Consider the following 21,507-nt stretch of genomic DNA (forward strand, 5'->3'; position numbering starts at 1 on the left):
TCAACGTGTCGGTTGCACGGTGCCCACGGCGCTTCGCACGACGCGGGGTACATTGTTCGACTACGCCCTGCTTCGTCTCCTCCGAAGTGACTGTCTTTCCTTATACTGTGTCGTATGTTGCATTCTTGCACACTTTCTCCATAACACACCATCACCGGACTCGAACGCAGCAGGAGTAGTCGTCGTGATGGCTAGCGTCGCACGACCTCCGCATTCCTTGCTCGACGTCGTCCACGATGCCATACAACACAAACTAGAGGACCACGAGACAGACCATGACCGTCCGGAGCACCCCCTCACCCCGCCTCTCGGCAAGACCAACCAAGCCGAGCGGCTTGTGAATCCTGACGCGGTCCAAGGCAACGCGAATGAGCAACCACCGCCGGATGAGCACGGCGAAGCAGCTCCGACTGCGGTTGCGCAGGAGGTATCTCGACGGACGGACTCACCCGAGCAGGACGACGAACCACCGTCACCACTCATCTCGCGTGAGCAGGCCAGGCATAGGCCGCGCCTCTCCTCAGGCTCTGGTGTCCGTCTACCACCTCCGGACACGCCTTCTGGACGCACAGGTCCTCCCCGTTCCATCTCACGGAGCTACTCACTCTCACAGTCCGGACGCTTCGACTCGAAAATGCATCGCAAGCGGGCGTCGGAGCCAACCAATCAGGACGAGGGCGATGGTCCTGACCGCACCTCTGAGTTCCGTACAACTACCCCCTTCCGCGACGCCATGGACTACCAGGACCCCCACCAACGCGAGCGCGAACGGCACAGAGCCGAGAAGATGGCAAGAAGACGTGATAGCGCGGCGGGCCATGACATCTGGAGCGCGATGAAGAAGCGGCTGGACACCCCGCGAGAGGAGCACTCGCAAATTCGATGGATGATTGAAGGTGGTGAGGAGGAGAATGAGAAGGAGAAGGGAGCCGAGGCCAAAGGCAAGGAAAGAGCTCAGGGAGGTGCGGAACCGGAGGCGAAGGAGAAACACGAGAAGGTAAAGGTCGGAAGTCCTGTCGCGGACAAACACCCAGAGACAGCACACCCACCAGGCAGTCCGTCCAGCTATTTTCAGCAACATTCGCAGTCCATGCCGCACATTCAGCGCAGTCAGTCTGAGCAGCCGCCGCCGCCGCCGCCGCAGCCGCCGCAGCAGCAGCAGCACGCGAACGTCGCACCGAAGTGGAATCGACTGCGCTCCCTCATCCCCCAGATCGCGGCTCAGCACAAGAGCCAACATGCGCCCCCAGCGTCCACGGTAGTCCCGCAGTCGGTGAATATCACTGACGAGCTGATTGCGGGAGGCTTGTCTGCGCTTGTCCTGAGACTCTGGTTTGAACGGGACGAGCGGGATCATAGGCGGGTTCCTATCCTCTTCCACCGCTTGCGCATTCGCGTTAGCGATAGCTTGCATCCGCTTCATGGCAACAAGGCCGTCTTCCGCATCGAGTGCGAGTACGCGAACGGTGCCGTGCGTTGGGTGGTATACCGACAGCTGCGCGAGTTCTTGTCGCTACATGCTCACTACACCGTTTCGAATGCATACTTCCGAAACGTGGAAACGCTCCCAGACTTCCCCATGATGAGTACGTCAAGTGTATTTACCGATGTATTTCATTACTCACGGTAGGTCTAGGTCTGCCCTACTTCAAGTTCCTCAAGGAGCGAGGACGAGATGTCGGACGAGCGGATTTTGCCCGTATGCAACGTGAAGCGCTTGAAAACTACCTCATCGGCCTCGTTCGCGCAGTGGTCAGTACGTCATGTACTGAAGCAAGTCTCATTTTATAACGTTCTGCGTAGATGTGGCATCCGTCAGCGAACCGTCTGGCAGGGTTCCTTGAAATCAGCGCACTTATGGTTGCACTTGCGCAGTCGGGTGGCGCCCAGTATAAGGCGGGTACACTGCGAATCGACACTATAGGCAACAAGGGCAACCTAGGGCGTCGAGCGACCTCCTGGCGAGAGCGTAAAACGCCGAAGTGGTGCTCAGTCCGCGAGAGCTACCTGGTGGTACATGAGGAAGTCGGCGAGGTAATGTGCGATCCTCCATTAACTTTCAGATCATCGCTTATCTTCACGCATAGCTTACTGTCTGGGACGTGTTCTTGATCGACACGGATTTCAAAATCGAGCGACCGACGCGTTATTACCGGCAAGGTCTGAACCTTCTTCAGCACTTCGAGGACGATCACCCGGAAGTGGTGCCACAGTCCGGGCACGAGAGCGCCATGGTCGAGCACCACGAGGACCACCCTCACACCTGGCACAAAATGAGTTCAATTAAGAGCCACATCGGGAACCTTCTACACATCCACCAACACCAAGACTCCGAGAAGTCCCGGTCTGCGTCGCATGTCAACGAGAAACACGCGGATGGCGATCCCCGTCATAGCAATGGTCGTGCTGGTACCGATCCTGGGCATCACAGACCGTCTCTTTCGGCTACTTCATTTTCGTCGTCATCGTCATCGTCGAGGCCGGTGACACCGATGCTCGATCCTTCAACGAACACGAATCCGTTGCTGGGACCCGAGGACCATGATGAGTTCAAGCATGACGAGCAGGAAACAAATAGCAAGAAGCGAAAGAGTCGGTCGAGGGCGAATGAGGTGTCGAAGCATACGTTCTACATCGAAAACTCGCAGATGCGGCTCAAGCTATTTGCTAAGAATGAGGTAGGTGACCTCAAGTGAGATATCAAAGAGCTTGGTGATGACGTAACGTGCAGCGACAGATGCTTCAATGGATCGCAGCGCTCGAGCGAGTCGCAAGAGATTGCCACTACACGGGAAAGAACAGGTTCGACAGCTTCGCGCCAATCCGTCTCAATGTCGCAGCTCAGTGGTTGGTCGATGGTGTATGTCTCCAACACCATGATATCGTTCGCTGACTGACTGTCCATCAAAAGCGTGACTATTTCTGGAACCTCTCTCGTGCTATCATGCTGGCGACGGAGTGTATATACATTCATGATTGGTGGCTATCTCCTGGTCAGTGTTTTGCCAACGTTGGTTCGTTTGGTGTTCACTCAAGTGCTGAACTCGCGTTTCTAGAGCTCCAGATGCGTCGACCTGGCTTGCCCAAGTATCGGCTGGATAATCTCTTGGAGCGTAAGGCGAAAGAAGGCGTCAAGATCTATATCATCCTTTAGTAGGTACATCGGCTTGGTTTCGAGGTATTAATCTCATGGCTGTCATCAGCCAAGAGGTGTCCAACAGGACGACACCAACGGACAGCAAGCAAGTACACATACACTTTTGCTGACCGCCAATTGACGAACCTATATTCTAGCTATACTAAACAGAGGCTCACATCGCTACATCCAAACATCATGGTACAACGGTCGCCGTCGCATTTCCAGACGGGAACTTTCTATTGGGCGCATGTAAGATTCCTAAACTGGCTCGTATGCGATGTTCTCATACAGTCCTGGTAGCATGAGAAGATGTGCGTGATAGATCAAGCCATCGCATTCATGGGAGGTTTGGATCTGTGTTTCGGACGGTACGCTGTTTGCACTGCTGGTTCATGATGCGTCTGAGCCGTTCAGCAGATGGGACACTCCACAGCATGTCATCATCGACGACCCGGAAGGCATGCAAGACAGCGCCGAACAGATCTGGCCTGGTATGACTTACTCACGGACGCTGCGTCGCCTGCTTACATTCTCATAGGCAAGGACTACAGCAACCCCCGTGTGAGCGACTTCCACACCCTCAACAAGCCCGATGAGGATATGTACGATCGCGCCAAGATTGCAAGAATGCCTTGGTAAGATGAAGTATATGTTATCGTGGTTAGCTATTCACCCTGAGGTGTAGGCACGACGTAGGCATGCAAGTCGTGGGGCAACCCGCTCGTGATTTGGCGCGTCATTTTGTGCAGAGGTTGGTTGATTCAGTGCGGCGTCTCGATTATGTTGACTGAGTAACACTCACGTTTAGGTGGAACCACCTCCTGAGAATCAAGGTTTGACGCAGAGTGTTGCGCGTATGACGGCAGCTGATGACCCTGCTAGAACCACACGCGCATGATGCCCATGTTACTGCCGCCGCCCGAATTCCGGCCTGGTGAGCTCACGCAAATGGGACTTACCGGGACATGCGAGTTCCAGATCTGCAGATCGGCAGGACCGTGGTCATTGGGCACGCCCGAACGGATTGAACATTCTATCCAGAATGCCTATCTGAAAGGTGCGGAAGCTCGATCATACGGGTTATGCGTTTACTGACCTCCCGGCTAGCCATTCAGATGTCGGAGCACTTCGTCTACATTGAGAACCAATTCTTCATTACATCGTAAGTGACGAACCCTCGCGCTCAGTATGCAGTATTGACTCTCCTCAAGCACTGTCGTGAGCGAGGTGCCCGTAGAAAACAAGATCGGGGACGCTCTTGTCGCTCGCATCATTCGGGCGCACCGAGAGAGGACCCCGTGGAAGTGTTGTGTGATCATACCGTTGATTCCTGGATTTACATATCCCATCGACCACAGTGATGCTACTCCGGTGAGAACTCTTCACAATCGACTTGCATCTGGCTCAACTTTGCGAAGATTCGCATAATCATGGAATGCCAAAATCGTACCATTTGTCGCGGCCCTAACTCAATCTTCGCCCGCTTACGCAAAGAGGGTATAGATGTATGCCCACCGAGTTCCCGTTTGGATGCTATCATTGAGACTTCCCTTAGCCCGACGATTATATCGCAATCCTCTCTTTGAGGAACTGGGGCAAATTGCGTGACGGGGTTCTGACAACAGAAGAGGTAAGGGCGTATATTTGCTAATCGAATCTTGTACTCACATTGCCCTCAGGTCTACATTCACGGCAAGGTCAGTAGGAAATCATGCTTCCCCCGCCAATCCCACTGACATAGCAGAGATCAGGTCTGTATAGTAGATGATCGACTCGCGATCATTGGGAGTGCGAACATCAACGAGCGTTCCCAGCGCGGAGACCGCGATTCAGAGATAGCAGCTGTTATCCGCGATACTGACATGCTTGAATGGTGAATCGCTTCATTGCTTCGCGTCCGTGCCCACCTTGCTAAATCCTAGTGTCCAGCACAATGGCCGGCAAGCCATTCAAAGTCGGGCGATTCGCTCACACTTTGAGAGTTCGGCTCATGCGCGAACATATCGGAGTCGACGTTGACGCGATGCATGAAGATGACCTGATGGCCTATGAACCTACCAAAGCTCCTGATGAACAGAGCGAGTGGGATCCGGAAGACGAGGAAGAGCACGGCAAGGAAACAGGTGTGACACATATCGGCAAGAGGCAGAAGCGGACTGCGATGGGCAGCCTCTTCCGCGACACCCTGGACGGTGTGGAGCAAGGTCGGTTCAAGGCGCAGCTCTGGTCATCTACGACTCACATAGATGCCATAGCGATTCACGGAACGGGCGAGGCTGGCAATAAAGACCTCGGCATGCTTTTACGCAAGACCGGTATCAAAAGCAAGGGCCTGGACCTCACAACAGACGAGCGGGGCCTGGTCGCGGAACGACAGATGTACAACCGTGAGGGCGAACAAGAGTCTGGCTTTCCTAGTTCAATCGTACCGACTCTGGAGGAAAAGACCGTCGCCGAAAATCGCCCACCGGAGTCTCAGGCTATCGGCCACCCTATCGAGGCCGAATTGAAGCAGGAGGGAGTGTCTGGTGGTGCAGGGCAACCCGAGGAAGTACGAATGTCAGATGGAGAACTTCTCGGTGCACCCGCCAACGCCGCGCCCAATCCTCAGATGGACAGGGAACCTCCTCGTGCCAAGGACGCAAGCGACGACGCTGTTGGAGAGGAGGAGGTGTTACCAGGCATCCGTTCACTTCTCAGGAAACAGGTAGCAGCGAAGCTAGGTCAGAAACCTTGGACGCTTCCTACTCCTACGCCACGAGTAGATCCAGATGGCTTTGAGGATCCGGTCTGTGATGAGTTCTGGAAGAACGTCTGGTTGGCATGTGCCGTGCATAATGTAAGCATGTCCTATTAGACCATCCACAGATGTAATGACATAGATACTGACGTACCACCAAGACGGAAATCTATAGGAAAGTGTTCCATGCCGTTCCCGATGATCTCGTCACAACATGGAAGCAGTATAGAGAGTTCATTGCACATCACGACCGGCTCAACCAACCTGTGGGTTGTATCAACGAATAACTATCGCGATGGCTGACGGAGCTTTGATAGGTGAGGGAATCAAGTTCCCGTGAACCGCTCGGCCGTATTCCGTCAGAATCAAGGGATCAAGATGCACCAGGCCAGACACCCCTCTCCGAGACTACTGTCCATTCCGTAGACTACGCACATCTCGACAGCGCCGGTCACCACGACACACCTAGCAAAGAGCATGCCAACGGGGATGCCCAGACGTCGTCCAACTCGACAACTCCACCTGCTACCGCGCCCGAAGACAAGACACGAGGACGCAAGACTTCTCGTACGGCGGAGCCTTTCGACGAATCCGAGCGAGAAGAAATGGAGCACCTACTGCAGGAGCTACGTGGTCACTTAGGTAATGTCCACCAGGTACGCAGGAAATGTTATCGCTGATATGATATCCCTTTCAGTCATTTACCCCACCCGATTCTTGGAAGGAGAAGATGCCGCAAATAATTTCTTGTTCAATGCTGACAGGTGCGTACTCCAGCTACCAGTCCGAATGATACAGATTACTCATTCGACACAGACTCATGCCCCTACCTATTTACAACTGACAAGAGGACTCTGACAGGGACACTTCGCACACCAGGACACTACGCACGTTCACTCCAGGTCATCGACTAATCTCGTTGTATAGTAGTAGCACTGATTACCCTGATCATCCGACCTTTCCACAGGTCAATAATCCTTGTTCATAGTACTGTCTCAGTGTTGAGATGCATTAACGTATTCATTGGCCGCGTTACTTGGCTACCGTCGTCGTTCGTGTGCGCTCCGTTGACAGCTCTGCTTCAGGTCACACGATATGGTAATACTCTATGATCTATGCGTATCATGAGACGTCAGCATGTCGTCCGTCTAATTCTAGTACGATGTACATGAGGCCTGACACCCATGACAGATGAGCGTGTTCTTTCCACCGCTTTAGACCACGCTGAATATACACGTAGTCATTGAAGGATACATGCATGCTGCAGTGTTTGGCTTCTGTCCAAAACCACCGGCCCGTAGCCCGCCACTGGGTGTCGCAGCGACCCACCTCAGCGCTCATGGACTGCTTTCAACAGTCAACTGACATTGTGCATGACGTCCACGCCGCAAACGTCCTTCCTTCAAGAATCCACGTACGTCGAAGACAACTGTCAGTATCGTTCGTCAAACTGCGCGATGGTGAGGTTTGAAGGGCATGATAAGTGCACCGTAATTCGATCTCGTGCTAGTGCGTGTCTCTTGTCTCTGAAGCAATCACTTACATTCGGAATTGCTGTATAGAGCTAAACACAGACCGTCCGACCCGGCATCGGCTCTTGCTTTGCGAACATGCGTGACGTGCTGTAATCGAGTAGAAAAGAAGTGAGCCAATGGGCAATCTGACTCAACATTCTACGCGACGTTTTCTCCTCGTCTACAAAGCATGATGTCACAAGCGACGCAAGCTTGCGACCAAGGAAAGGCTGCCCTATTCAGTCTCGCTAGTCCAAATGCAATACAGGCAACATCAATGGTCCAGTTAGACGAGCCCCCGGACGGCGGCGGATGCTCGTCGTTGCAACTATTAATCAGCTTCATCGGCTTTGGAACTGCGACCATCTGTAGCGTCTTCCAGGACGCGTATAGCTCGAATGCAAGCTCGCGATTACGCTACAACAGTCCAAGCCGGGGTTCGTCGGTGGCTGCGTAATGGACTTTGGCTTGTCGTTGAGGCCATTTGCCAACAACTACGAAACTTTGGCATTCGTGCGCCCATCTTCGTGGGCGTACTCATGATGTTCGCGCTTGCCTTCGAGCTAGCGTCTATATGTCATCTCTAATGGTAGCTCTTCCTCTCTCCAGGGCATTCTGTTTGGGTAAGCACGTTAGGTATTCTCCTCCGAATAATACGCATGAGATTTGATGCCCCTTCCTACAGCCTTGGAGTATCATTGTCCTGGACACCAGCCATAGCACTGCCGTCTCAATGGTTCAAAAAGAGACTCAGTCTCGTTTCGGGCATCGCAAGCGTATGTCACACATGGTCCTACTAGTATTGGTATCCTTGCCGAGCGCTCATGCACGTCTGTAGTCAGACACTGGCGTGAGCGGAGTGCTCTCCCTAATATGCCAAGCTCTAATTGACCGCACGTCTATTCGATGGAATCTCCGTCGCTTGAGTTTCAAGTTCCTGAGCCTAGTTGTGGGCCTGGTGGCCGTAGCGCTCGTGAGGCAACGTCACGCTGCTCGGAAGCACGTAGAATACCGCATTCTCGACCTATCCTTATTTCGCATCCAGGGATACGGATTGTATCTTGCTTTGTGCTCTGTGCAATTCTTCTGGTCTGTAACCCCTGTTCTACATACCCAGTGAGCGATCTAGCATCATTGATGATTATGCTGGCTGATGGCTCGTCTCAGGCTACTGCCTTGCGATCGGATTATAGGCTCAGGAGTTCTGTCAGTCGCAACCGCCATGAATGCTGTGGGACACATCATGGCTGGTTCCTGGCTGACAGGGCCGGAACCGATCAAAGTTCTGATTGCAATGCATCTCCTGACGGCTCTGTCATGCATTGTTATTTGGTTCTTCGCGAAGAGCATCGGGGTTATGATTGTCTTCGCGTTCTTCTGGGGTCTGTTGAGCGGACGTAAGTGCCACACATGGATCTCATGATGTGTGAGGTATTAATGAAACCCCATATGCAGCTTATTGGCCGCTTGGTGTACCAGCGTGTGCGAAGATCGCTGGTTAGTACGGTCACGATACATGATGCGACTAAGCACTCTTCCACCTCACAGGCATGGAGAAGCTAGGATCCGCCGTAGCCTCATGGTCGTTATCCCACCCATCTCCTCAGTTCCGACGTCCACCGCCGCGCCATAGTACGGGGTCTCGGAGGACTCGCGCGAGGCGTAATGGTACCTCCGACATTGTGTGGTGTACCCTTGTTACGACAGTGGCGTCCATGCTGCTCATACCAGTGCGTCTTCATTTTGGTAGACAGCTTTGGCTGAAGGTATCAGTACGTATCTGACAGTAGTACCGATAGCTTGCGCTCATGCTATTTTCGTTCTGCCGGGTGCAATCCCAGTCATATCGCTCTTTCATTACTTGTATGACGAAGTAGCGTGGGCCATGAGCGATTTTATAGTTGTTCAATCCCACTTCTATATGATATATTGACAGCTATTGCAATCGCAAGACAATCCGGGTGTCGAAAGCTCCTCGATCACTGGCAGATAGCTTACTATCATACTTTAGTAGTGAGGAGCACCGGTGTCGTAGATCTTTATGTAACCGGAGAACGCCGAACCGAAAGCAGTTCTGTAGTTGCCACTCAGAGCCGCTGGCTCCCGGTATCGAGGTCACGGTGGACTCGACGTCCACGTCCTGCGGCTTTACCTCCCATCTTTCAACAAGTTTGTCGTTCCGAATTACGATCCAAGAACTCCTTTTTCCACCGTTGGCAGTCAACGCCGGCTACGAGCACGTCGAGGACTTTGAAGCGGTTTCGTTTTCGTGCGAAAGGCGCCGATTAGTAATTCCTCTGCTGCCTGAGCCGAAGCTGCACTGTTCCCGGCCTCAAAAGTAGGATCGAGCTCCATAGTTCTGCTTTCTAAGTCAGACGGCTGATAGTGACGACCAACTTGCTCTTAGCACTTGTTCCGCGAGCTTACATGTGGATATGCCCGACTACGGCATCGCGTGCTAAAATTGTCCACTCTTTGTCCCGCGGACCGAAGTCCTCAACGCATTGCATCCGGAACATGTCCATTGATCTGTCCCTCGAGCGGATCCGCAAGCTACAGGCGCACCTACCTACCTATACTCGACCTACCTGTCACATAACCGGCACCAACGGGAAGGGGAGCGTATCTGCTTTCCTTTCCTCTATATTCCGAACGGCCGCGCCGACCGCGCAGTTCAAAGTGGGGCGGTTCAATAGCCCGCACCTTATCTCTGTCAATGACTCGATCACACTGAACGATGTGCCAGTACCCATGGATCTATACGCCTCAGCTCACGCTCGTGTCGTGCAGGCGAACACGGATCGCGGAATCGGCGCGAGTAACTTCGAGTTGCTTACCTGCACCGCCTTGAACATCTTCGAGACTGTTGGAGCCGAGGTGGTCGTCCTTGAGGTCGGGATGGGCGGGCGGCTCGATGCTACAAATGTAATCCCAGACAACACAGTACTCGCATCTGCGATGACGGCCGTCGATCTCGACCACCAGGCATTTCTGGGTGGTACAGTCACCGCCATAGCGCGCGAAAAGGCGGCCATCGCCAGGCCCGGGCGCCCGTTCATCCTCGGACGACAGAGTCACTGCGAAGTTGAACTCGCCGTGCGGGACGTCATAGGACCAGCTGGAGCAGAGTTACTCATGGCGCCGAACGTCGACAAGCGGGAGTGGGATGAGAGCCTGGACGGTCCGCGCCCATCGGTCGACCAAGTCCCCCCTCCTCCTACCCCAGTCGAGGTCAAGCTCCCTTGCTTCGAGGATCCGATCCGCGCGTTGCTACCCCTGCAGGGTGGGCACCAGCTCGCGAACCTCGGAGTTGCGCTAGGCATCATCTCCGCCATCCGAATACGCAAGTCCGTCGATCTACCCTGGATCGACAGGCTTACACCGGAAAACATAGCGCAGGGGGTCAGAGACACTCAGTGGCCGGGTAGGCTGTCCTGGCATAGTCTGCCAGGAGTAGCACCACTTGTGCTGGTAGACGGCGCACACAATGTCGCCTCAGCGCGTACCCTGTCGGCATACATCGAGTCCCTCTCTCACGGAATTCGACCGCTCACACTCACATATCTTCTGGGCCTCTCATCTTCCCCGCCAAAGACACCAGAGCAGACGCTCGAACCACTCTTGTCGCTCTCCGCCGATATCGCAGTGGCGGCCCTTCCATTCTCTCCTCCCGAAGGGATGCCTTGGGTTCGCGATGAGCCCCGTGAGGCTTTGCTTGCTGCCGTTGACAAGCTAGCCCCCCATGCAATTATCTGGAGCGGTGTCGACGACGAAGGATCTCAGGATCCGATTATGCAACTTCGTTCGGCGTTGGAATGGGCGGCGAGCAGACAGGCTGAGAAAGGTGGCTTGATCGTGGTCGCCGGTAGTCTATACCTTGTCGCAGACTTCTACAGACTGCTGGCGAAACTAGGCCGACGGGGGGGATCAAGGGCCGGCGGACGACGACACAGTTTCATAGATCGCTCAGTCCTCATGATAGAGCGGCAATAATACGGTTATCGCTTGTGACGTACGATTGTTTAAAACATGACACCGTTCTGACTTCATCAGTCCACGCGCTGTCGCTTCATCAATCCCTTAGATGTCTTTGAACATCAGCAGCAGCGGTACCACATTGATGAACCTCAGGTATCCGTCTGCCTCGTTCTCTCTTTATTTGTGGCACTCGACCGACGATCTCTGGATATCCCTTCCTCTGGTCCATCAAACGCTTCATGACAGGATCCCGAGATCCGTGAGACGTAGCGTCACGGTGAGCCGATAGACTTGTCCTCGCTGAGGGACACCTCTCCACTGTAAGTTTATTGACCGTGCACGGGACGGCGCAATGCTGACCAGCTCTCATAGCCCGCTGGTGCTCCTCAGTTCGCAGAGCATCTACTCACATACAATCGCTATCTGAGTATGCGCTACCCGCATACGCACAACGGAACCCCGAGGCAGTACGCCGGTTCTACAACCCAGAGTTGCAAAGCCACCGTGCCGAACGCTCTGAAGCGGGAGCTGCCGAAGAACGAGGAGAAGGATGACTGAGCATTCCGTGTTGGTGATGAAGTTCTCGAGCTTCACAGAGCGCGTTGCCGCGTCCGCAGCAACTCCATTGGCCGGCATTTGTCCGGAATAACAAGAGCTATTGGCGCCATACCTGCCTGCAGCCTCGCGCCTTCGATGTGGAGAACGCAGAACTCGCCCGACGCTCGCATACTGATTGCCCACATTGTACAGGAGCAGTCGAACAAGAATACCTACAGCCTCTTAAACATTCGGGCCGCCCGTTCGCGAACTTTGTCGCGGAGAAGCAGAACCTCCTCCACGCCGGGGCAGAGATAGCAGTGGGTCCTATGTAGAGAGCACTTACCGGGAGGTAGGCGCACTTGCCATGCCAAAAACAGTGCAAAAAGGTCGATCCGTGAGTTTGGTATGATCATCGCAAAGATAATTCAGAGGGTGTCACATAGGTCACAAACTTCTAAACGCACTGTTCCCGATATCCCGCATGAAGCCCGACATGTATACCACGTAGCATTGACGCTGCTGCTGCCTGGAAGGTATTCGCCAGAAGGTACGCCTGCCGACACCTCAAAGTCGAGGAATTTGCCAGTGGGCTCCAACGTTCGAATCACTAGCCGCGTAGTCACCCTGAGTCGAACGACGTATGTCCAGAGAGACCGCCTAGTCGACTGAGAAGATCGAACAAGGACCCCATTAGTACCAGGGCGTACTTGAGCGTTGCCCAAGTTGCGGACTATTTGCCTGTGGGACGTTCGGCGGTGAGTCCACCATACGAGACCGGTTGTTGTGAACTCGACGACGTTCATTAGTCGCCAACGCGCTCTAACAAGGGCGCCTCTGGATGGTGATGTCAGTCGACATAGCGACCCGGCGTGCCCCGAATAGTGTGGAGATACTAGCGAGGTTTGTCGACGCACGTCGCAGATGCGCTACGCCAGGCTGAACGTATTTCAGAACAACAGGCGGCGCTGATGCAGAATTCGACAAGCGGATAAGAGCGACGCTCGACTTGCAGCTTCAGGCAAGAGTGGGGAGGCAACACTCCGGCATCAATTGCGGTTGATACACGGTCGTATGTCGACGTACCGTATTCCGGAATGCCGTCGAACAATTGAACGGAGGTCGTTTCTTCCCTCGACCTCCTGCCAGCGTTGAAAGACAATGGCGCAGGTAGGACTATGTGATGACAAGGCCACTATGAGCAGACTGTATATTGTAACTCCAGTCAGTGAATATTCCGTACCCAGTACTGAGATTACCAAGATTCTGTCCTGTCTGTGCCGTCCGGTCGCATACGTACTAGTCCACTGCCTTGGATCCATGTGCGCTAGATGGTCGATTATCTAGGAAGCGGGGAATTTTAATTTGGTCTGAATCGCTTTGACACCATGTGCAGCGAATGCTTGGCCATAGGAGTACTGGAGTACCCGAGTGCGCGGCCCCGAGAGGGTTGCGCATGCACTGTGCCTGACGAAAATGCAGGTCAGCCGTCATCCCAGTGATATTAATACTTCGGAAGGCGCACCGTTTTCAGCCATCTCGAGCTCTTCAACAACGGTGTATGAACTGTACCGTCACGCCAGCGCGAATTAGTGGTAGCAGAGATGCCCCCATCGGGTATGACTTCCACATGCGCCGGCTACTTAAAACGGGAGACCGGTACCATCGCCTCGTATGGATCTTGGAGGTTGAGGTTAGATCCGTGAGAAGATGGATTCGCTTAAGTCTCAGCGAATCCAAGTTTCGATGTGATTTGTGTACCATTAGAGGCAATGTTTCCTACCGGATTACGTCGGTATCCCCGATCGCTCGTAGGCACTGTGTGCATTCATTTCATGCAACTCCGCTGACGACTCGTGGCATCCGCAATATGAAAACTGCGCTCGTCGCAATGTTGTCGCAATAACAAAGAAACCGCGGACGTTGTGCCGGTGTCGTTGTCCGCGGGAGGCAGGAGCAGCGCAACTTGGATAGAAAATGTGCTACATGCTGGATGCCTCTCCGCGTGGCTGGAAAAAAAAGGAGGGACAGTGTCATAGGACAACTAGAAGTATCCCAGGTCGATCGTCTCTTACTATATCGTTGCCGTTAGTTTCTGGTCGTGTACCAAATGTAGAGATCCTCACCTATTTGCCACAGTATTGATTGCATCTGACAAATTCTGTAACGCACTGAGAATCCAATCGAACACGGCCTGAAAATCACCTCTACACTCCGCTCGGTGTTTGTAGATGACGAGCGCACACAATGCCGTCGACAATGTCCCTTACCATTTTGTACACGCACAACTTGGCACGCTTGGCCAATAGCATCCCCCGGTCTTCTGTCTTTCCTCGTTAGCTGAAAAACGCACAATCGCACCCGAGGCTCCAAGAACCGTTGCACAGCGGAGTCACGTCTCAAGAAAAAAAGGGACGCCCAAGTAGAGTAGCCTAGACCATCAGTACGTACAGGCGCACCGCAACACGTTCTCACCCTTCGGCCTGTACCTTCGCACGCGTACCAGCGGAGAGAGCTCTCGTCGAAGATCGCCCGCCCACGACTCGGAGGCAGCCGCCGCGGCACGCCATCGAAAACATTGACCCGTTGCGAGGGCCGAGTTGGGCCACCCGTGCTACGTCAGGAGACACTCATCCGACAGACCGTCCCCCCACCTGTGGATCCGTCGAACACGAAGAAGTTGACTATCGGAGACTCGCGCGCGGCGAGTGCCTTGAGGATGTCCTGTGCGAGCATTCCGCCGACGACCGCGCACACAGGGGAAAGCTCGTGCGAGGCATTCGTCGCCACGGCCCTAGTAGCCCGGGTCAGCCTCGAAAAATCAAATTGTACTGACGCAGTCTCGACTCACTCGATAGACTCACGCGGAACGCTGGGCAATGCTTGCCTATTGACGTCAGCGTTTGCGAGGACGGAGTTTGCCGCCTGCTCGAGGGCAGGCACTGCGCCGGCGTCATTGGGGAGGGTGCCATGACGAGTCTGGTACTCCCATAGCCCTTGGAGATGTAATAAGAACATAGGAGAAAAGGACGGATCAGCTACGCCTACACTCCGCCGACGACGAGAGCGTACCGAGAATGGCGAAAACGGCACCAGGATTGAGTTCTTTTGTTTGTCGCCTGGTCAACTTCGACCAGTGGTGTTCCAGAGCAGTCTGGAGGGGGCAATACACGGTGGTATTCTTGATGTTTTTGCTCGAATCTTTAGGGTTGGCTCGATCACTGATGACGAGCCGATGTGACGGTCCGAGCGCAACGATGTGAACGATAGACTTACGGTGCGATGTAGTCATGTGTCAATAGGTCGCAGAAGATGTATCCTAGCAGTCCGTACGTCCCCCCTGCGTAGAAGGGCTTCCCTGCTTGTCGACATGCATTGTTCACGCGGATCTGAAAAAGATCGATCAATGAATCCCGAGCGAAGGAGAGGCGGGCCTACCAATGTTTCGCGATCCAAATCAGTGACACAAATCAAGTCGACATCTTTCAGCAAAGATTGCAACGCGTCTTCGTCGGTGACATTTCTGGGGAGGGCCTCGATCGTCACGAGTGGGTTGAGGCTTTCCACTCGTGACTTTGCTGCCTCAGCTTTCTGGTCAGGCGAATCAGCGATGGGTTACACTCGCAGCGAACAACAGGGACAAGACTGGCGGTAACGTAATGCTCCAACAACGCCTCAACCTAGAAGACGGACAACAAGATTAAGCGTGCACGTCCGTCCGTAGCCCGGACGACGGGCGGCGGGCGGACTGACAGCACCCCCACGCTGCCGCGCGATCGTTTCGTTTCGTCGGCCGCCGGCAAGTCAACGTTACTGCCCACAGAGCAGCTCCGGGAAAAGCGGTATCTTCCGCGACGTGGAGATCTGGCAGTGTACAAGATGGAGAAGGCCTGCCAGATACCCCACCCTTCGTGATCCGCATCACAATGTGTCCGCGGACGCAGGGGACAGCGGACACCCGACGGGTGCGCCAGGAGCCCTCCCGCTCTCCGGCCTCGAGCTCTGGGTGCGCGCGGCGAATTTGACTTGCTGCGACGAACGGCGCTGCGCGGATTTGTCGCCGCAAGGCCGCCGGCGCCCTTCTGCTTATGCAGAGGAAGAGAAGCCGCGGTTTCCTGCACCATGCATGTCTCGTGCGGTGCGAGGCTCTGGTGCGCCCGCTCTGGACAGTCAGCACCGTGCATGACCTGCAGAACCAGAGTCCGTTTTCCACGCCCGGTGTTCATCCGATTAGCAGACAAAGACTACCGGCCCTCGGCGACGCCCGAGCTCCATCCGCGCGACCGGGCGCACCGACTGAGATACGATCGTTCGGATCGGAGGTTTGACCATGGAACACTTGGTACTGCGATGTGTTCGAAGGTCGACCACGAAGTGGCATCACCCCCAAAATCGAGCGTGTTGGGGTCTGAAGGTAACCTCTGTTGGCAACTTGATACCAGCCAAGACAGTGAGCTTATTGGCCGCGAGGCCGCGAGAGAGCGTCGCATCAAAAGCCTGCAGGGGCATTTCTCGTCCGAGCGATATGTCCTTCGTTCCATGGGTCAGGAGGCGGTTTTCGGAGAATAACCGCTGAATGACAACCGCAAGTCAAGTCTGAAGAACACACATCTAGCCTTTCGAATGTTGTGAAAAACCTGGAGCCCATCGGAGGCCCATTCGAATGGGGGCGTTCGACAGTCTAGCCACCAAAGGTACGACATGTTCAGGAAGGAGGCACGCGAGTCCGCGCCTCGTCTGCTTCGTGTGCTAGTCATCGTGTGCGAGCCGGCCACTTGGCCACAAATGACCAGCCCTCGACCGTCTGCCGAGGCTCTGATCGAACAATCAACTTTACGCTCTCCAGAGCGCGCAAGGGCCAAGGGCGCATCATCGGCCTAGAGCCGCGCGAGATGAATGCGAGTCATGGCAGAGGCAACGCTAGCGCGCCTTGGCTTCATTGAGGCGCATCCATGGTCATGTTCTGCGCGTAGGGGATGCATCAACGTGATAAGGCGCGTCAAACTTACGTTTTTGCCAACATCCTCATCGCGGAAGAAGAATCCGGCGCCAAGGTCCTCCTCGGACACGTTGTCCCCGTCCGCGATGATCAGCTTGCCTATGCCGGCGAGGACAATGTTTTTGATAGCCTCCGTCGCGACGCCGCGCAGGCGGACCACGAGAATCGTCGCATTGCGCATCCTGCCCGCGCCGACGTCAGTGTGGCCCATGCGTGCAGGCCCGGGCATGCGCGCGGACGCAGGAAGCGTTCGCGCGGGCGTCCGGGCGGGGAAGAGTGCAGTAAGCTCACCGCTGCTGTGCTTCGAGGCCCCACAGGCGGATCTGCCTGTCGTACACCGCTGCTTCATCTGCAGGACGAACCGCGGTCAGCGAGCCCCCGTGCGCGCGTGCAGCCCAGCGCGGCCCTCCGGACGGCCCTCTCGCGGGGCGAGGAGTGGTTCGCACCTTCTGTAATTTGGAGAGGCACGTTCTTGCCTGTAGGTTCTGCTGCGGCCATCGCGAGAGGTGCTGGGGTGAGCTGGGGCCTGTGCGGCGGTCGCAATAGACGGTGGGCTGGAGGGGACGCGTGATAGGAGGCCTCGCGGCGGCGGCTGTGGCAGCGGGAGGCAACGAGGTGCGCGTTTCGTACAGACGGTGGCGAGCGCCTCTACCACAGGCGCCTCTCGATCATCGAATGCCCGTTCCGGCGGCGCGCGTCTACCCGTGCCCATCCCAGATCCGATCTCGGCTGTCGCCGTGCCCCTGTGTCGACCGTCGTCCTGGCCACACCGGCGTTCCCACTCATCATAGGCTCAAATTCAAAATCAACTTAAAATCGTGTCCGTGCGCATTCGATTTTGGCCCAGTCCGAAGCAGGCTATGCTGCTTTGGCTCACGGCCCTCCGTGGAGTGGGACCGTGTGCGGCGGGAGAGTCTTGGAGCGAGGGAAGGAACGTAAACCAAAAACGATTCGATAGCAATGTGGACTCAGAATACGATACATCATACGGTACGAACCCGGCGCGTTAGGGAGAGCAGAATTATACAGTCATACACGGTACGGACGGGAGTGGGTAGTAACGCTGGCCGAGAGGCAATCACAACGGGCTGGAGAGATTTAGGCAACCAGAGAGCCAGGGAGCGATGTGCGAAGGGAACGGAGGCACATATGTAGACAGCACACAAAGTGAGGAGAGAAGCGTAGCGATAGTGATGAGCGCCGTGGGCCATCGAGTTCGTAGGGATAGAACAGTTAGAACATGACGACTGCAGTGCGAGAGCGGCGCGGCACAGCCTCAGTTGCCCATGAGGGGCATCCCGTCTCCACTCGCGCCTGGATCGCGGGGCTCGTCGTCCAGCCTGTGATCATCAAAGAGCCTTAGCGCGCCTTTAGATATTGTCCCCAACGCGAGAGAAGCAGGGGCAAGAAGGCGCGGTCGCACTCACAGATAGTTCCGCTCGATCTCTGACAGGATTGACAGGAAGTCCCCTGGTACGTAAAACGCGCGATCAGCCGTGCACTCTGATCAGCGGCGCGAGCCAGATGGCGCAGCGTGTCCGAACAGACGATCGGAACGCGCAGGGTTGGAGGGGAGAAGGAGGAGCGATGTACGTACAGAGATACGCGTGAGCACGGGCAGCGGACGCTGGCGCCGTCTCCGCCTTTCGCACCGCGTCCAGCAGCGTCGACGCGACGAAGCGCACTTTATGCACCTATCCAATCCAAGTCAGAACCGGGGCAGCGACAGACCACAGCGATTGGCCGCACGAGGCCGGCCTATCAGCTGCAGCGGATTCCACTCACCAATGAGGGGCCGTTCGTCGCGATGCTCTGAATCGGAATGCTGTGGGATCCCGTCGCCGTAAGCGAGCCGTTCAATGCAGAGTGGCGGACGGTAACCAGGCCCGGAACAGAGGGCGCACGACCGCGTACGAACCTGTGCAATATGTTGAGGAGTTCGCTGGCAACCGCCTCGCGCTCCTCGGCAACGCGCTGTTCGTCGATGCTCGCCTGGAGCGCCGTAATGAGCTCGTCCCGGTACTGCTCAATGACAAACCGGACGAGTTGCTAGCGCACGACGGAGCACGCAATTAGCTCCCTTAATTTTAGGTTGGTACAGCGGCCCGGAACCTTACCTGTGTGACGTAGACGTTCGCCTGCATGACCAGGAACGGGTTGAGTGCATTCGCGCGACTCGCGTTCGGGTTATCGAAAAAGTCCTTGACCTCCCCAAGCGTCGTCTGGCGGAAGTTCGGCCCGCCGAGTTCCGGGGGAATGTAGTTCGGGCTGAGGACGTGTTTGAGGCGGAGAGCCTCGGGCGCATGCGCGAGCGCGCTCATGATGCGCAGGTGCAGCGCCTCGACCTCCTCGAGGCGCGCGGTTAGAAACTGGCCCTGCGGCGGGGAGCGCTTGTCGACGCGGATGCGCACGAGGATCTCGCCGAGCAGCGCGAAGATGCGCGAGATGTAGTTCAGGCCCGACACGATCGCGGTCTTGCCGTGCGGCTGCGGGAGGTACGCGCTGTGCGTGATGCTGGGAACGGACGGGACCGGGCGAAGTCAGCGTCATTCCGCGTTGCAGATAGAGGAGGGTAACGTTAAGCTCGGCATGCACCGGGATGAGGATAGAAATAGTACAGGGAAGGGCGGAGGTGGGAAGCACGAAGACAGAACACACTCACTACTCGTCATCCAACTCACGAGGGAAGTTACACGTGGTGTCCTCGTCGCGAAGAGAGATGGGACGGCCCAGCAGTATCGACATTGACTTGTCCGCTGTATGTCAGCGAACGAGTGCCCAATTGAGAGTCGTGTGAGCGCAGGCGAAGATGCACAATACCCCCGGACACGTACCCCCAAAAAGCAGCCAAAAGGTCCGTCGACGAACTTCGCACTCAATGAGGTCTAGGCCCTCGTAGGAGGACTCCTCGTGCATGCGAAGCGTAATCGCGATGTGCGCGGCCTCACCGAAGGCAGCGTGTTGTGTTGCATCGTGGCCCTCACAGAAGTGGTAGACCGTGTCACTGGGGAGAGAAGACACGTCACGGACGCGGGTGTGTAAGGCAAACGGTTCGCGGAGCATGAGTCGAAACACTCACAAGTAGCGGATGACTACGTGCATGGACGTCGGCGGATCATACGACGCGACGGAGATGTGTCGCGAGGCTTCGTGGCAGGTCTGCGCGAGCTTGCGCACGGCATACCGCTCCAAGGGCAGGTAGGACCTGGGTACCTGCACGAGCGTCGAGGCCACCGTCGACATCACGAGCGCGAAAAAGAGCGGATCTCGCTCCTCGCGATGGGAGTGAATATCAGCCATGAAGGACTGCTTGTGGATGCAGGGCGTCAGCGGATAGACAAAGTCAAAGAAGAGAGCGAGGATGAGGAGAATGGTGTCCCTCGGGGCGACATCCTCGAGTCTGTGGGCACGGTAGTAGTAGGAGAGTGGGGGTATCGTCGCGGGCGGAGGTATCTGAAGGGTTTGGTGCTGGCGGAAGGACCAGTTGTGGAGGGGATAGGTGCTGAACTGATCCTGCGGAGCCACAAAGTCGTCGCGGGCGGCAGTGTAGGCGGTAGCGACGGAGGGCATCGGATTGAAGTGAGAGTGGAAGCCGTCTGCAGAGATCGGATAGCGCGAAGGGGTCAGGGCGGCCGACGGCATGGTCGGTACGCCGGCTAGGGACTGGTCGAGGAAGGAGATGGCGCCGGGGGCGGGCGGCGAGAGGCCCTGTGCGGGACTAGTTGCGGCATGGGAGGTGGACGCGGGAGACTGAGTCATGTCGGAGCCACTTGCCTCTGCCTGCTGCTGGGCTGCGACGGCCTGTGCTGCGGCGGCCTCCTGCAGCCTCCGCAGGTAGCTGGCGGGGATCAGCGGGGGCCCCTGGGGGCAGAGCGGGAGGGGACTCACAGGTTGGGAGGCCCGCGCTTTTTGGGCTGGTAGTCATAGGTGCAGGGGATGTTGAGGGCGATGCAGTGCTTGCAGGAGGTCTTGGGGTCGTCGGGATTCTCTCGTGCGCATCGGACCTTGCGTGCGCGACACGCGTCACAGCCTGGGCGGGGGTCAGAGCGGGGCGAGAGGGGGGAGAGGGTACGCACTCTGGGACTGGCGCCTGGGGGAGAAAAGGGGCGTCAGCGCTGTGCACGGGCAGCAAAGGGAACGGACAGGACATGGTGTGGGTGCTGGCGGGAGCAGGAGGTGGTGGCGGGAGGAGAGGAGCGGGTGCGGGGAGGACGCGGGGGGCAGGGATGAAGGCGTGCGGGGAAATGTCGGGGACACTTACTTTCTCTTGACTTTGGTGGTGTCTTCGGTGGACGCGGCTTCGCGCGGGGGCGGGGACGTGGAGAGCTCCTTCTTCGTACGCGACGCCATGCGGGGGCGTGCGGCGTGGGGGTAGCGGGGGCCTGGGGCAGTGGGCGAGGGGGCGCGGAGGGCGTGATTTTGAGCGACCGGCTCTGTTTGGACGCGTGTGGCCTGGCGCTCTGTGCAGACGTCGAGAGCACGATCAGCCTAATCTGAGAAGGGCCTCAATTGGAAGGGCCCGCGGGAACGGGTGCGGCGAGAACAGCGCTGCCTTCGATGCACGAGCAACACGCCGTGCGACCGCAGCCTCAGCCAGCCC

The 21,507-nt window shown here is 56.3% G+C and overlaps 6 protein-coding genes across 6 annotated transcripts; 3 read left to right on the plus strand and 3 right to left on the minus strand.

Moving 5' to 3' along the window:
• The first annotated feature begins 54 nt into the window (after nucleotides 1-54).
• C8Q71DRAFT_739206 (phospholipase D) lies at nucleotides 55-6,953 on the plus strand. Its single transcript, XM_047922702.1, has 27 exons — nucleotides 55-1,586; nucleotides 1,637-1,752; nucleotides 1,804-2,034; nucleotides 2,088-2,678; nucleotides 2,732-2,860; nucleotides 2,912-2,993; nucleotides 3,057-3,153; nucleotides 3,204-3,242; nucleotides 3,295-3,388; nucleotides 3,440-3,507; nucleotides 3,557-3,630; nucleotides 3,678-3,774; nucleotides 3,825-3,890; nucleotides 3,948-3,972; nucleotides 4,022-4,196; nucleotides 4,247-4,301; nucleotides 4,351-4,510; nucleotides 4,558-4,644; nucleotides 4,695-4,769; nucleotides 4,819-4,836; nucleotides 4,891-5,012; nucleotides 5,069-5,343; nucleotides 5,395-5,978; nucleotides 6,041-6,145; nucleotides 6,197-6,521; nucleotides 6,577-6,643; nucleotides 6,696-6,953. Exons 1-27 carry the CDS (start codon nucleotides 188-190, stop codon nucleotides 6,721-6,723), a joined length of 5,184 nt encoding a protein of 1,727 aa, XP_047783180.1. The 5' UTR covers nucleotides 55-187; the 3' UTR covers nucleotides 6,724-6,953.
• Nucleotides 6,954-7,951: 998 nt separating this feature from the next.
• On the plus strand, nucleotides 7,952-9,253 carry C8Q71DRAFT_352167 (uncharacterized protein). The gene is made up of 5 exons (XM_047918015.1): nucleotides 7,952-8,169; nucleotides 8,232-8,509; nucleotides 8,561-8,790; nucleotides 8,849-8,890; nucleotides 8,942-9,253. Exons 1-5 carry the CDS (start codon nucleotides 8,053-8,055, stop codon nucleotides 9,175-9,177), a joined length of 903 nt encoding a protein of 300 aa, XP_047783181.1. The 5' UTR covers nucleotides 7,952-8,052; the 3' UTR covers nucleotides 9,178-9,253.
• Nucleotides 9,254-9,504: 251 nt separating this feature from the next.
• On the plus strand, nucleotides 9,505-11,442 carry C8Q71DRAFT_739215 (Mur ligase). The gene is made up of 2 exons (XM_047922703.1): nucleotides 9,505-9,731; nucleotides 9,801-11,442. The coding sequence occupies exon 2, from the start codon at nucleotides 9,821-9,823 to the stop codon at nucleotides 11,384-11,386; it is 1,566 nt and encodes a 521-aa protein (XP_047783182.1). The 5' UTR covers nucleotides 9,505-9,731; nucleotides 9,801-9,820; the 3' UTR covers nucleotides 11,387-11,442.
• Nucleotides 11,443-12,655: 1,213 nt separating this feature from the next.
• C8Q71DRAFT_352306 (uncharacterized protein) lies at nucleotides 12,656-13,582 on the minus strand. Its single transcript, XM_047918016.1, has 4 exons — nucleotides 13,434-13,582; nucleotides 13,209-13,375; nucleotides 12,995-13,114; nucleotides 12,656-12,923 (listed from the first exon to the last, which is right to left on the minus strand). Exons 2-4 carry the CDS (start codon nucleotides 13,364-13,366, stop codon nucleotides 12,731-12,733), a joined length of 471 nt encoding a protein of 156 aa, XP_047783183.1. The 5' UTR covers nucleotides 13,367-13,375; nucleotides 13,434-13,582; the 3' UTR covers nucleotides 12,656-12,730.
• A 705-nt stretch (nucleotides 13,583-14,287) lies between these two features.
• On the minus strand, nucleotides 14,288-17,594 carry C8Q71DRAFT_739227 (uncharacterized protein). Its single transcript, XM_047922704.1, has 8 exons — nucleotides 17,354-17,594; nucleotides 17,199-17,256; nucleotides 16,918-17,089; nucleotides 15,347-15,499; nucleotides 15,185-15,297; nucleotides 14,981-15,129; nucleotides 14,760-14,904; nucleotides 14,288-14,702 (listed from the first exon to the last, which is right to left on the minus strand). The coding sequence occupies exons 1-8, from the start codon at nucleotides 17,403-17,405 to the stop codon at nucleotides 14,528-14,530; spliced, it is 1,017 nt and encodes a 338-aa protein (XP_047783184.1). The 5' UTR covers nucleotides 17,406-17,594; the 3' UTR covers nucleotides 14,288-14,527.
• Nucleotides 17,595-17,843: 249 nt separating this feature from the next.
• On the minus strand, nucleotides 17,844-21,474 carry C8Q71DRAFT_739234 (fungal-specific transcription factor domain-containing protein). The gene is made up of 12 exons (XM_047922705.1): nucleotides 21,169-21,474; nucleotides 20,984-20,997; nucleotides 20,796-20,937; nucleotides 19,987-20,745; nucleotides 19,742-19,911; nucleotides 19,570-19,663; nucleotides 19,025-19,421; nucleotides 18,826-18,956; nucleotides 18,693-18,732; nucleotides 18,505-18,601; nucleotides 18,335-18,377; nucleotides 17,844-18,247 (listed from the first exon to the last, which is right to left on the minus strand). The coding sequence occupies exons 1-12, from the start codon at nucleotides 21,255-21,257 to the stop codon at nucleotides 18,184-18,186; spliced, it is 2,040 nt and encodes a 679-aa protein (XP_047783185.1). The 5' UTR covers nucleotides 21,258-21,474; the 3' UTR covers nucleotides 17,844-18,183.
• Nucleotides 21,475-21,507: the final 33 nt, after the last annotated feature.

This window comes from Rhodofomes roseus (assembly GCF_022264815.1).
Source record: "Rhodofomes roseus strain CIRM-BRFM 1785 chromosome Unknown C8Q71scaffold_3, whole genome shotgun sequence".
Classification (NCBI taxonomy): Eukaryota; Fungi; Basidiomycota; class Agaricomycetes; order Polyporales; family Fomitopsidaceae; genus Rhodofomes; species Rhodofomes roseus.

Bases quoted from the DNA above. Each gene is read 5' to 3' on its own strand.
- C8Q71DRAFT_739206 (XM_047922702.1), top strand. From the start codon at position 188: ATGGCTAGCGTCGCACGACCTCCGCATTCCTTGCTCGACGTCGTCCAC. The intron at 4,511-4,557 runs GTGAGAACTCTT...AACTTTGCGAAG, and splicing joins ACCACAGTGATGCTACTCCG to ATTCGCATAATCATGGAATG. The intron at 6,644-6,695 runs GTGCGTACTCCA...CATTCGACACAG, and splicing joins TTCTTGTTCAATGCTGACAG to ACTCATGCCCCTACCTATTT.
- C8Q71DRAFT_352167 (XM_047918015.1), top strand. From the start codon at position 8,053: ATGAGATTTGATGCCCCTTCCTACAGCCTTGGAGTATCATTGTCCTGG. The intron at 8,791-8,848 runs GTAAGTGCCACA...CCCCATATGCAG, and splicing joins CTGGGGTCTGTTGAGCGGAC to CTTATTGGCCGCTTGGTGTA. The intron at 8,891-8,941 runs GTTAGTACGGTC...TCCACCTCACAG, and splicing joins AGCGTGTGCGAAGATCGCTG to GCATGGAGAAGCTAGGATCC.
- C8Q71DRAFT_739215 (XM_047922703.1), top strand. From the start codon at position 9,821: ATGTGGATATGCCCGACTACGGCATCGCGTGCTAAAATTGTCCACTCT.
- C8Q71DRAFT_352306 (XM_047918016.1), bottom strand. From the start codon at position 13,366: ATGCGCAACCCTCTCGGGGCCGCGCACTCGGGTACTCCAGTACTCCTA. The intron at 13,115-13,208 runs GTACGTATGCGA...TACAATATACAG, and splicing joins GGATCCAAGGCAGTGGACTA to TCTGCTCATAGTGGCCTTGT. The intron at 12,924-12,994 runs GTACGTCGACAT...TCTTGCCTGAAG, and splicing joins CGACGGCATTCCGGAATACG to CTGCAAGTCGAGCGTCGCTC.
- C8Q71DRAFT_739227 (XM_047922704.1), bottom strand. From the start codon at position 17,405: ATGGCCGCAGCAGAACCTACAGGCAAGAACGTGCCTCTCCAAATTACA. The intron at 17,257-17,353 runs GTGCGAACCACT...TTCGTCCTGCAG, and splicing joins GCCTCTCCAAATTACAGAAG to ATGAAGCAGCGGTGTACGAC. The intron at 17,090-17,198 runs GTGAGCTTACTG...CGGCGCGGGCAG, and splicing joins GGCCTCGAAGCACAGCAGCG to GATGCGCAATGCGACGATTC.
- C8Q71DRAFT_739234 (XM_047922705.1), bottom strand. From the start codon at position 21,257: ATGGCGTCGCGTACGAAGAAGGAGCTCTCCACGTCCCCGCCCCCGCGC. The intron at 20,746-20,795 runs GTGAGTCCCCTC...GATCCCCGCCAG, and splicing joins AAGCGCGGGCCTCCCAACCT to CTACCTGCGGAGGCTGCAGG. The intron at 18,378-18,504 runs GTACGTACATCG...TTTACGTACCAG, and splicing joins CCGTGCTCACGCGTATCTCT to GGGACTTCCTGTCAATCCTG.